The sequence below is a fragment of the Carlito syrichta genome, unplaced genomic scaffold, assembly GCF_000164805.1.
Source record: "Carlito syrichta isolate Samal-C Ts95f unplaced genomic scaffold, Tarsius_syrichta-2.0.1 Scaffold316481, whole genome shotgun sequence".
Lineage (NCBI taxonomy): Eukaryota > Metazoa > Chordata > Mammalia > Primates > Tarsiidae > Carlito > Carlito syrichta.
This window is the reverse complement of record NW_007260577.1, coordinates 109375-121755: the sequence shown is the minus strand read 5'-3', so window position 1 is coordinate 121755 and position 12381 is coordinate 109375. Positions and strand designations below refer to the sequence as shown.

At 42.0% G+C, this 12381-nt stretch overlaps 2 protein-coding genes across 2 annotated transcripts in view; both read left to right on the top strand.

The window, feature by feature from the left end:
* The first annotated feature begins 623 nt into the window (after positions 1-623).
* LOC103277117 (protocadherin alpha-1-like) lies at positions 624-3407 on the top strand. The gene has a single exon (XM_021707295.1). It carries the CDS (start codon positions 741-743, stop codon positions 3405-3407), a length of 2667 nt encoding a protein of 888 aa, XP_021562970.1. The 5' UTR covers positions 624-740.
* Positions 3408-10381: 6974 nt separating this feature from the next.
* Positions 10382-12381, top strand: part of LOC110594610 (protocadherin alpha-2-like) — a 2823-nt gene continuing 823 nt past the window's right edge. The window contains exon 1 of the mRNA XM_021707294.1: positions 10382-12381. Within this exon, the coding sequence (XP_021562969.1) occupies positions 10683-12381 (1699 nt within the window). The 5' untranslated portion in view covers positions 10382-10682.

Here is a 12381-nt window from a genome sequence, read left to right as displayed (position 1 = left end):
GATCATTATGTTATTTAACAAGCAACAAAGGGAATTGTTCCAAATATCGTTTTTCTAAATTCTAACATCATTATCAGAAAATGATGAAGTTATTCATACAACACTAAAGGAATTTTAAACGTATTCTAGAAAATTTCTGAAAATGTCATATGTAAGTACATGATAGCTATATGTACATGTGTGTGTATAATTATATCATTTTAAAAAATAAGCACCCAAACAATCCTAGAATAAGGTGACAACCTTAGTAGTCAAAGTGCCTTATTTTAAAACTTCATCATGCAGTTACAAATATTTAATCATAAAAATTCATGAGCTGGTAAATCTTTTTAAATAAAATTATGTAATGAGAGGTTATTTAGGCATAACTTAAATTTCCCCAAATTCAATTGTAATATCTTGTAATAATAACTAAAGGAAAATACTGCATTACATATTGTCAACAGCCATACCATCCTGAGCGTGCCTAATCGAAAAATGAGTTTTGAAATGTTCTGGGTCTTGAAGGAATATAAAATTTTAAAATGATTGCATTTAGTAAATTGCAAATGAATATAGAGACTGTATTTTTAAACCCAATGAATAGATCTAAAATTTACATTAGCCACATGATGTCGCTGTATACCACAAAGTCTTGCCAATAGAAATGAGGTACTGATCACTAAAATAAAGGCGGAAGCTCCATTTTGTCACAGCTTGAGAGAGGACAGAAAGAGTAAAGACATAAATGATTGCAAAGCATGATTCTGAAGTACGAAAGGTGTAGTGCTTTTGCAATGCTGTTTTCCAGGCGAGGAGAGCCAGGAGCCCGGGATCTGCTGCTGTCTCTTCTGCTTGTCGCAGCCTGGGAAGCGGGGAGCGGCCAGCTCCGCTACTCGGTCCCCGAGGAGGCCAAGCACGGCACCTTCGTGGGCCGCATCGCGCAGGACCTGGGGCTGGAGCTGGCCCAGCTGGTGCCGCGCCTGTTCCGGGTGGCGTCCAAGGGCCGCGGGGACCTTCTGGAGGTGAATCTGCAGAACGGCATTTTGTTTGTGAATTCTCGGATCGACCGCGAGGAGCTGTGCGGGCGGAGCTTGGAGTGCAGCATCCACCTGGAGGTGATCGTGGAGCGGCCGCTGCAGGTTTTCCATGTGGAGGTGGAGGTGAAGGACATTAACGATAACCCACCGGTTTTTAGAGGCAGAGAACAAAGGATATTTATTCCTGAATCTAGACTCCTGGATTCACGTTTTCCGATAGAGGGCGCTGCTGATGCAGACATTGGTGCCAATGCTCTTCTAACTTACACGCTCAGCCCCAGTGTCTATTTTTCTTTGGATATACAGGCAGGTGAGGAACTAAGTCAGTCTCTTTCACTTGAATTGAGGAAATCTTTGGATAGAGAAGAAGCACCAGAACTTCATTTATTATTGACAGCCACTGACGGGGGCAAACCAGAGCTGAAAGGTTCGGTTCAGCTGCTTATCACCGTGCTCGATGTTAATGATAACGCGCCACTGTTTGACCAGGCAGTGTACAGAGCCCACTTGTTAGAGACTGCAGGAAATGGCACATTAGTGGCCACATTAAACGCCTCTGACGCGGACGAAGGTGTAAATGGTGAGATTGTCTTTTTCTTTGATGGCGACATTTCTCCTAACATTCAAAATAAATTCAGAGTTGATGCCAGCTCAGGAGAAATTAGGCTAATAGATAAATTGGATTATGAAGAAATAAAATCCTACGAAATTCAGGTAAAGGCAGTTGATAAAGGAAGTCCTCCGATGTCTAATCATTGCAAGGTTTTGGTGAAAGTGTTGGACGTAAATGATAATGCCCCAGAACTGGCAGTCACTTCACTGTCCTTGCCCATCAGAGAGGACGCTCCACTTGGCACCGTTGTTGCCCTCATCTCAGTGTCCGATCTCGATTCCGGCGCCAACGGACAGGTCACCTGCTCCCTGACGCCCCAGGTCCCCTTCAAGCTGGCGCCCACCTTCAAGAATTACTACTCGTTGGTGCTGGACGGCGCCCTGGACCGCGAGGGCGTGTCGGCCTACCAGCTGGTGGTGACCGCGCGCGACGGGGGCTCGCCCTCGCGGTGGGCCACGGCCAGCGTGGCGGTGGAGGTGGCCGACGTGAACGACAACGCGCCCGCCTTCGCGCAGCCCGAGTACACGGTGTTCGTGAAGGAGAACAACCCGCCGGGCTGCCACGTCTTCACGGTGTCGGCGCGGGACGCGGACGCGCGGGAGAACGCGCGGGTGTCGTACGCGCTGGTGGAGCGGCGGGTGGGCGCGCGCGCGCTGTCGAGCTACGTGTCGGTGCGCGCGGAGAGCGGCGAGGTGTTCGCGCTGCAGCCGCTGGACCACGAGGAGCTGCAGCTGCTGCGGTTCCAGGTGAGCGCGCGCGACGCGGGCGTGCCGCCCCTGGGCAGCAACGTGACGCTGCAGGTGTTCGTGCTGGACGAGAACGACAACGCGCCGGCGCTGCTGGCGCCTCGGGCGGGGGCCCCCGGCGGCGGCGGCGCGGCCAGCGAGCTGCTGTCGCGGTCGGTGGGCGCGGGCCACGTGGTGGCCAAGGTGCGCGCGGTGGACGCCGACTCGGGCTACAACGCGTGGCTGTCGTACGAGCTGCAGCCGGCGGCGGGCGGCGCGCGCAGCCCGTTCCGCGTGGGGCTGTACACGGGCGAGATCAGCACGACGCGCGCCCTGGACGAGGCGGACGCCGCGGGCCAGCGCCTGCTGGTGCTGGTGAAGGACCACGGCGAGCCGGCGCTGACGGCCACGGCCACCGTGCTGGTGTCGCTGGTGGACGGCGGCCAGGCGCCCCAGGCCGCGTCGCGGGCGCTGGCGGGCTCCGCGGGCCCCGGGTCCGCGCTGGTGGACGTCAACGTGTACCTGATCGTGGCCATCTGCGCGGTGTCCAGCCTGCTGGTGCTGACGCTGCTGCTGTACACGGCGCTGCGGTGCTCGGCGCCGCCCCCCGAGGGCGCGTGCGGGCCGGGCAAGCCCCCGCTGGTGTGCTCCAGCGCGGCGGGGAGCTGGTCGTCCTCGCGGCCGAGGCGGCAGAGGGTGTGCTCTGGGGAGGGCCCGCCCAAGACCGACCTCATGGCTTTTAGTCCAGGCCTACCTCCAAGTCAGAACATGCCAGAACGAAATGAACATCCAGAAGCAAATTCGGATCTTTCCGGTAATGTAAGTCCAACTTTCAGTTTTGACTTTATCTATTATTTATTTATTTATGTTAACTTATCTAACCATTTTTTCAAATGTCATTTTAGAATGTCTTCAAGGCGTTCACTAACATTGAAACAAATCTTACCACTGCAAGTTGATATTTTATTAATCACAGCTGTCTTGAATGGAACTAGGAAACAATACTTCAGGGACAAATTGTCATATTTCTTGATTCAAATTGCAGGTTAAAAAATGCTTCAATACAAGATAATGTTGATTATATTTGACACAGGATCTCTATGTGGTAAAATTTAGTGACAATTTCAGGTTTACTTATTACCTTATATCTTCTAGTGAAATGTTAGACCCGGGGCAAACAATTGTAGGCAATGTTGTAGAAACCGTTTACCTTTCCTTTAGAATGCTAAGTTTCAAAGTGAACAATATGCTGACTTATTTTAGGCAAATGTAATTTAAAGTATATTATTGGGTAATGTTTTAAATTTCTTTGTTACAACACACAACCACGACTTCATTTTTATTATGAACAATTTTTGAGGTCATTGAACTTGAGTTCTCCTGTGTCTAGAGGGCTTAATATTGCATAGATTTGTTATTTAGGGGATCCAGTTAGGAAACACATACTGAGCATCTCTCATGTACTCACAAATGATCTAAAACCCTTTCCTTTTTAACTCATTTAGTCTTTCCAGTGACTTTGTGAAGTGAATATTTTAGTCTTGTTTTGTAGATGAAAGTGCTGAGACTCAGAAAACCTATGTTCAGTATTATTACTAAGTTTTATTCAAATTTCCCAAGGATATCCCAAATTTCCTTGTTCTGACACAGTTCATTGCCTTTCATAAAATATTTAACATAAATTAGAGTGGGAGAAATTTGCAAAAACGCATTTTAAAAATCTGTTTATAGCCAAAGTAAAAGATAAAGATAAAGATGGGAGTAAGTTTTTCAAAAATCAAGCCCAGGTTAGTGAAAATCCTAATACTAATTCACTTCCTGGAAATAAATACAGAAATATGAAAAATAACTAACATACCATTTCTTCAAGAGGAAAAAAACACACTCTTCCTGTTTGAAAAATCAAGGAAGGTTTGTTTGCTAATCATTATGTAAGGGTTTAGCAAGATACTGGGCAGTATATCTTATAGCAGTTTTGCAAAACCAATGGAAACCTTTTAGATGTAGACACCATTGTATTTTCTAGTCATTCAGTCAAGAGGATAATGTTAAATTTTATTTCCTATGCTTAATTCTGAAGTTACACAAATATTTAATGAGTATATTTTTGTTCACCAAACATTCAAACATACATGAAAGTCCCCTTGTGAAGATATTCTGTAAGAAATAAATGTAATTTGGTAAGTAAGGTTCCAAAGTTTTGAGTTTTACAGAGTTGTTGCTTAGAGTATTGCAAGAAAGAGACCGTAAGTATTTTTCTGCAACTTTTCATACATTATCATATCTAGCCATTTGGCAAGAACCACAGAAATATTTCAGAGTTACCTTGCCAAGAAAACTTACCAGTTTTTAAAACAATATGAGATAAAATTTGTAGGATTATAAAATTGTAAAAAAAAAAAAAAAATCGAAAGTCACTACATAATTTATCTTTCCAATTCACATTACTATGTTCCCATAGCTTCATTTGCTAACAATTTGATATCCAGTCTTTGAACTGCCTTTAGAGACTTTCAATATCTCCTCATTGATCCATTAAACAAGTACATATTGAGAACCTAGTATATACTTTGGGAACAACATTCAAGGGGGACTACATTCTATCCTAGTTAAAATAATGATTATAAAAGACTTGGACTTGGCATAATATTAGTTTTCCAATTTTCTTTGTTTAACCAAGGTGTCCATAAAAGAGGATCTCATTCAATTCATGACTTTTAAAAAATAGGCAACGAAATACTGACTGGTGTTAGCAAGCTTTCTGGAAGCAAAGCCAGTGAAGTCATTCCCTCTTTATGCCAATAATTCTCAGAAAACAATATAATTCTTATTGTCCCTGCAAAGAGAAAAAATTAAGTAGCTGAAAAATGTCCTGAGAAGGGCAATTAAAATGATCAAACACTGGGAGATATAGAGGCTAATTGAAAAATCATAAATGCTATATAAAAGGTAAACATATATTTTCTTCTATCAAGACAGAAAAAAATTTAGTTACAGGCTGGCATTTAAAGATGTTTATTTAGGTTGCAAAAGCAATGATCTCACAGTACTTTAGTGAGAGGTTAACCATAAGACAATGGAAGTGAGTATTTTTTGATAATGTCAATGACCTTTTAAGTTTGGTTGAAAAGCATTCAGGCATTCCCTCACACAACTGCATTGTGATTACTGACAAAAAAGTTTTAGATTGATGCGTTATGCATCTAGGAGCAGTCAATTCTTTCTGTACTATAATGATTGTGTAAACAATAAAAGTTTTCTAGGTCAGTCAAAGGCATTAACTTGGAAATGAATCTAAAATATTATTTAATCACTATTAAGCCAAAAGAAATGGGTGTAGGAATACAAAATTTACTTTTAAAATTTTGTTTATTAAAAGGTTAATTCTAGAATGGGGAAAGATGATTGTAATGTTGTCACTTAGTATTTATTTTAGTGTAAATATGAATGGATTTATCATTGGTATTTAAAATTCTTGCCCCATTCACAATCTTCATTTAATTAGCACAATTTTCAATAGTTTTGTCTTTCGTTATAAAATTTTTTCACAATGTATTACTTCCTCTCTTATTCTTTATAAAGATGAACCAGTTGCTTTATTGTTTTACTTTACACCTGTTCTTTCCTATGACTCATTTGTTATTCATTGAATATTTTAATATTAATAAATCAGAGAATAATATAGACATAACAAAATGCATTCTTTAGTGTTTATTCCATGGTATGTTTAAACTTTAAGTTAGACATTCATTTAGGAAATGTATTGGATTAAAAAGGTCTATATCCTTAAAAGATCATGTTATATATGTTGAGATCTTATTCCTGGATTATAACCATTATTATGCAGTTCTATTAATTTTGGTTAATTTTAATTATTCATTAATATTAGCAGCCTCACAGCTTTATTGTCTATCTGAAAAAAACTAGGCAAAGATGATTGTGTTGTGCATATTGAGAATAGCAGTGTTATTTTCATATCTCTATGGAGTCTTCAATGTTCAAATGCCCTAATGGAAACAAAAACTCATTGCTTTCGGTAAAATCTTGATAAAACATAAATTATTAATTTTGTATTATTCAAATTTAGTGATTAGTTTTTGTTTCATGACTATGATTTTAGGAATTGCAATTTTATTTTCAAGTTGCCTTGGTATGAAGATATGTTTATTTAGGAAAATATTATTTTTACATTACTTGAAGTAAAAGGAAGGAAACTTGGACTTTATTTCTTAACATATTTCTTCTTTTTCAGAAAACTTCTACCTTAAGATTAGAGTTATAATCCTTTATTCTGATATAATAAGAATAATTAGAAAAGTAAAATATCATTTGAGACACCTTTGAGATTTGTGGTCAGTCAAGAATACGAATAGATGAAAATGAGAAATAGTTACTTATTTTGGTAGACACTACTCATATTCCTGTTCTCCTCTTCAGAGAACACTGGAGGATTTCACTTTTCTGTTGCCTTGGGGTAGCATGGTTGTATGTTTTTCTTTTGCCAATGAAATGTGAATGGTGTGTGTCCAAGCAGAATTATGTAAGTGCCAGTGCAAGACTCTCTTCTGCTATCTTTTCCTGTTGCACCAATTACAGAAGCACAGGTTGATACTGAGATACCATAAAGCCAAAGCAATCTTGGATGCTCAGCCAACATGTGGAGAAAGGCTACCATAGGAAGTCTATAATCACAGAGGACTTCATAGGAATAAGAAATAAAATTATGTTTAAGAGGGAAAATTGAAATAGTCATTGCACAGTCGCATATGTATTGGCGTTGCACTGCCATTAAGCTAATGTGAACAGCATAAATTTTAAGAGGAGAGCATTGAGCCGGGCTTGGTGGCTCAGCCTGTAATCCCCCGCTTTGGGAGGCTGAGGTGAGTGGATTGCCGGAGTCCATGGGTTCGAGACCCGTTTGGGCAACTTGGCGAGACCTCATCCCTACAATAAATTAAAAAATTAGCCGGGCGTGGTAGTGCGTGCCTGTAGTTCCAGCTACTTGGATGGCTGAGGCAGAAGGATCGCCGGAGCCCAGCAGGTTGAGGCTGCGGTGGCTGGGAGCGGCCACTGCACTCCAGTCTGGGTGACAGAGTGAGACTCCAACTCAAAAAAAAAAAAAAAAAAAGAGGAGAGCATTACAACAGTAATACAACTTATAGGAGAATATTTTTATTGACATGTTTACTAAGGCATCTGACAATTAAGCAGATTAAATCATTTGAATTTCATAGGAAAAACTATTGTTGTCATTACTTTTTCTCAAATATAAAAAGTAGTAGAAGAAAAATGATCTGAACTAAAAAGTGCCATAAGTACCTCTTCTTTTTTCTTGCTTTGTATCCACTTCCTTTCTTATTTTTTAATTCTGGGGCTTTGTAGTAGTTTTGTGAAAGACTAGGTGTTAAAGGTTTTGCAAGAATGAATACTCAGATGCATCAATGTTATGGAATTTACAGTTGCTTAGATAGGTGCAAAGAGTATAATTTTAGCAGTGGATATTATATTAGTTTCCTTGGGCTGCTGTAACAAATTGTCATAGACTTGTGGCTTGTAGAAACAGGAATTTATTCTCTCATAATTCTAGAGACCAGAAGTCCAAAATCAAGATGTTGGCTGGGCCAGATTCCCTCTGAAGACTAGGAGAAAATTCTTTCTTGCCTCTTCCAGCTTCTGGTGGTTCTTGGCATTGTTTGGCTTGTGGCAGCACAACTTCAGTTCTTGCCTTTATCTTCACACTTCCTTATTTCCTGTGTGTCTTTTCTTTTTCTGTCTATTATAAGAGACAACCATCATGGAATTTGTAGCCTTCTGTGATCTAGGGTGATTGCATGTTGAGATCCTTACCTTAATTATATTTGCAAAGACCTTTATTCCAAGTAAAGTCACATCCTAAGGTTCCGGGTGTAGATATCTTTGAGGGTACTATTCAACCAACTACGGATACCAAAAGGTGTCAAATGAAGGGGGATGAGGGTTGGTATTTGCTAAGCATGGGCTTTTAATCTCCTTTCCCCATTGGGGGAAATGTGCTTGCATATCTGGCAATGGTACTCTTCTCTCTGGGGAGAGAGAGAGATATTCTAGATCCTTAGAAATCCTAAATAACAGCCAAAAAAAAAAGCCTCTTATGCTCCCAGATATGGCTTTCTGAAAATATAGCCTAATTATCTTATATGATTAAAAAAATTGCCTCAGGCAAGCCCTGTTTCCTGAAATAAACAACTGGATTGTAGGCATCATTCCTTAATGTGTCAACACATTCCTTAATGTGTTAGCCATGAATTAGATAAAAATTACTGGGTATTCTACATAAGCATTTGCATTTCTACTATGTAATACTGTAATGACCAGTCTGTAGCAATACAAGAAGCAGCAGGACATTAGCAGAGACTGGAACATTTAAATTTTTGCAGTCAGCTTAAGGGGAGAATTTGGGTATAGGCCCTAGCCTCTACAAAGACAATCATTCCCTTTTCAGTCCACATAATTGGGTGGGGCTGATTTCATCTCCAAGCTTTTGGAATGAACAAGTGACCCACGTCTGCCCAATGTGAGAACCATCACAACTATTGACTATAGAAAAGGCATACTATCCAAACTGGGCTGTAGGAAGTGATATCTAGAATTTTTACTGGACTGTTAGAAAGGGGCACGACACTGGTAATATGTAGCCTAAAATCTACTTTGGCCATTTTACCATTACACAGGAAAAGTCTACTTGAAAAAAAAAGATAAACAGAGGAAATCGTAAATGTGGAGAAATTTTCCCTATGTGATTATTAAAGCATGTAGATCCAGCTCTGCCTAAAATCAGTACATAATTACCCATTTCCATGTATAAGCCAATAAATAATGCTCTGCTTTTTTGCTTAACCCAGTTAACTTGGGGTTCATTGTAGGAGTATGATTGATATAAATATATACTTCCATAGATCGTGTGGATAGTATTTTAAGATATCGGACTCAAGATATTGGAAAAAATTGTTACGAGATTCTAGCACCAGGAAAAGCTATCTTTTCTTTTCCAAGAGTTTTGCTTTTCTTTTATGGACTCTAAATTCTGCGGTTAATTTTGCTTCCCTTTTTGCTCTAGGAAGTTGAAAACAAAATTTGTAACATACTTAGAGTAACTGAAAGTGACCCCCTAATACGAATTTTGCATGTTGTCCTACCCTTGATTCATTTTATTTCATTCCCATGTTATCTTTATTCTATTTTCATATTTATTTGCATATTAAAGGAGCCAAAGAATTAATAAAAAATTCTCAAATGATTAACACTAAAAATTAGATCCATTGTATTGTTCTTGCATAAAATTCAAATGTAATAAAAGAAAATATTCCTAAATTAATAGTGCATTATCCAATGTGAAAAATAAAAGATCAATTTCCAAATATTTGCAAATAACAAAAATTAAAATTAAATCACAAAACAATAGGATACATAAATACATTTTCAGTTGACTAAAATATACTTTGATTCCGATGTGCTTCATTTGAAGAAATAGTGAAAATGAAAATACATAAAAAAGAATTGAAAGCAGGGTCTGAGAGAGATATTTGCACATCTATGTTTGTGGCAGCATTATTCACAATATTCAGAAAGGGAAGCAACCCAACTGCCCATGGAAAGTTGAATGAATAAACAAAATGAGTATATACATAAAATGGACTGTTATTCAACCTTTAAAAACAATGAAATCCTGTCACATGCTGCAACATGGATGAATCTTGAGGACATGATGCTAAGTGAAATAAGCCCATGACAAAAAGACAAATACTGCATGATTCCACTTATATGAACTATCTAAAGTAATCGAATTCATGGAAACAGAAAACAGAATGGTGGTTACTAAAGTCTGGGGTGAGAGGGAGAGGAAAGTTGTTGCCAATGAATATAGAGTTTAGTTTTACAAGATGAAAAATTTACAACGTGAATATAATTAACATTATTGAAATGTACACTTAAACATGCATACCATGGTAAATTTTACGTTATGTGTTTTACCACAATGAAAATGGGGAACATGGTAATATATTTTAGGGCTTAAAAATAGGTATTTTTTCCAAGATTAAAGCTATGAGTAACTTTAGACCACACCATTGTTACATCTACACGATAAACAGTAGAGCCTATGTTTTAGCCACATGATGTCGCTGTCTACCATAGAGTGCTCTCTAGGAAGGAAAATACCCAGAGCCCCTTTGTTACTCCAGAGAAGCGCAGCCATACGAGAAGCAGCAGGACTTCAGCAGAGACTAGAACATTTAAACTTTTGCAAGACATGCTCTACTAATTTGATCAACTTACCGAGTATTGGTAATGGTGTCTTCTATGAGAAGGGGCCGAGACGCCCGGAGTCGTCTGCTCTTTTTTCTGTTCGTCGCAGCCTGGGAGGCGGGGAGCGGCCAGCTCCACTACTCAGTGCCCGAGGAGGCCAAGCACGGCACCTTCGTGGGCCGCATCGCGCAGGACCTGGGGCTGGAGCTGGCCCAGCTGGTGCCGCGCCTGTTCCGGGTGGCGTCCAAGGGCCGCGGGGACCTTCTGGAGGTGAATCTGCAGAACGGCATTTTGTTTGTGAATTCTCGGATCGACCGCGAGGAGCTGTGCGGGCGGAGCTTGGAGTGCAGCATCCACCTGGACGCGATCGTGGACAGGCCGCTGCAGGTTTTCCATGTGGAGGTGGAGGTGAAAGACATTAACGACAACCCACCGGTATTTCCCATGACAGTGAAGACTATCCGGTTTCCTGAATCTAGGCTGCTTGACTCGCGGTTTCCTCTAGAGGGAGCATCTGATGCAGATATTGGAGTAAACGCTCTTCTTTCCTACAAACTCAGCTCCAGTGAGTTTTTCTTTCTAGACATACAGACAAATGATGAACTCAGCCCATCTTTGTCTCTCGTGCTGGGGAAATCTCTGGACAGGGAGGAAACTGCCGAGGTTAATTTGTTACTGGTGGCTACAGATGCGGGCAAACCTGGGCTTACAGGCACCGTTCAAATACTGATTAAGGTATTAGATGTGAATGACAACGAACCTACTTTTGCCCAATCGGTTTATAAAGTGAAATTGTTAGAAAATACAGCAAATGGAACCTTAGTGATTAAGTTAAATGCTTCTGATGCAGATGAAGGATCAAACAGCGCGATTGTGTACTCACTCAGTAGTGATGTGTCCTCCGCTATACAGACCAAGTTCAAAATAGATCCCAGCTCCGGGGAAATAAGAACAAAGGGAAAATTAGATTATGAAGAAGCGAACTCCTACGAGATTCAGGTTATTGCCTCTGACAAAGGATCTCCGTCAATGTCAGGACACTGTAAGATTTCATTAAAACTTGTGGACGTCAATGATAACACACCAGAAGTCTCAATAACATCCCTCGCACTTCCTATCCCAGAGGACGCTCCACTGGGCACTGTCATTGCTCTCATCACGGTGTCTGACCTCGACTCAAGTGCCAACGGGCAGGTCACCTGCTCCCTGACGCCCCACGTCCCCTTCAAGCTGGCGCCCACCTTCAAGAATTACTACTCGTTGGTGCTGGACGGCGCCCTGGACCGCGAGAGCGTGTCGGCCTACCAGCTGGTGGTGACCGCGCGCGACGGGGGCTCGCCCTCGCGGTGGGCCACGGCCAGCGTGGCGGTGGAGGTGGCCGACGTGAACGACAACGCGCCCGCCTTCGCGCAGCCCGAGTACACGGTGTTCGTGAAGGAGAACAACCCGCCGGGCTGCCACGTCTTCACGGTGTCGGCGCGGGACGCGGACGCGCGGGAGAACGCGCGGGTGTCGTACGCGCTGGTGGAGCGGCGGGTGGGCGCGCGCGCGCTGTCGAGCTACGTGTCGGTGCGCGCGGAGAGCGGCGAGGTGTTCGCGCTGCAGCCGCTGGACCACGAGGAGCTGCAGCTGCTGCGGTTCCAGGTGAGCGCGCGCGACGCGGGCGTGCCGCCCCTGGGCAGCAACGTGACGCTGCAGGTGTTCGTGCTGGACGAGAACGACAACGCGCCGGCGCTGCTGG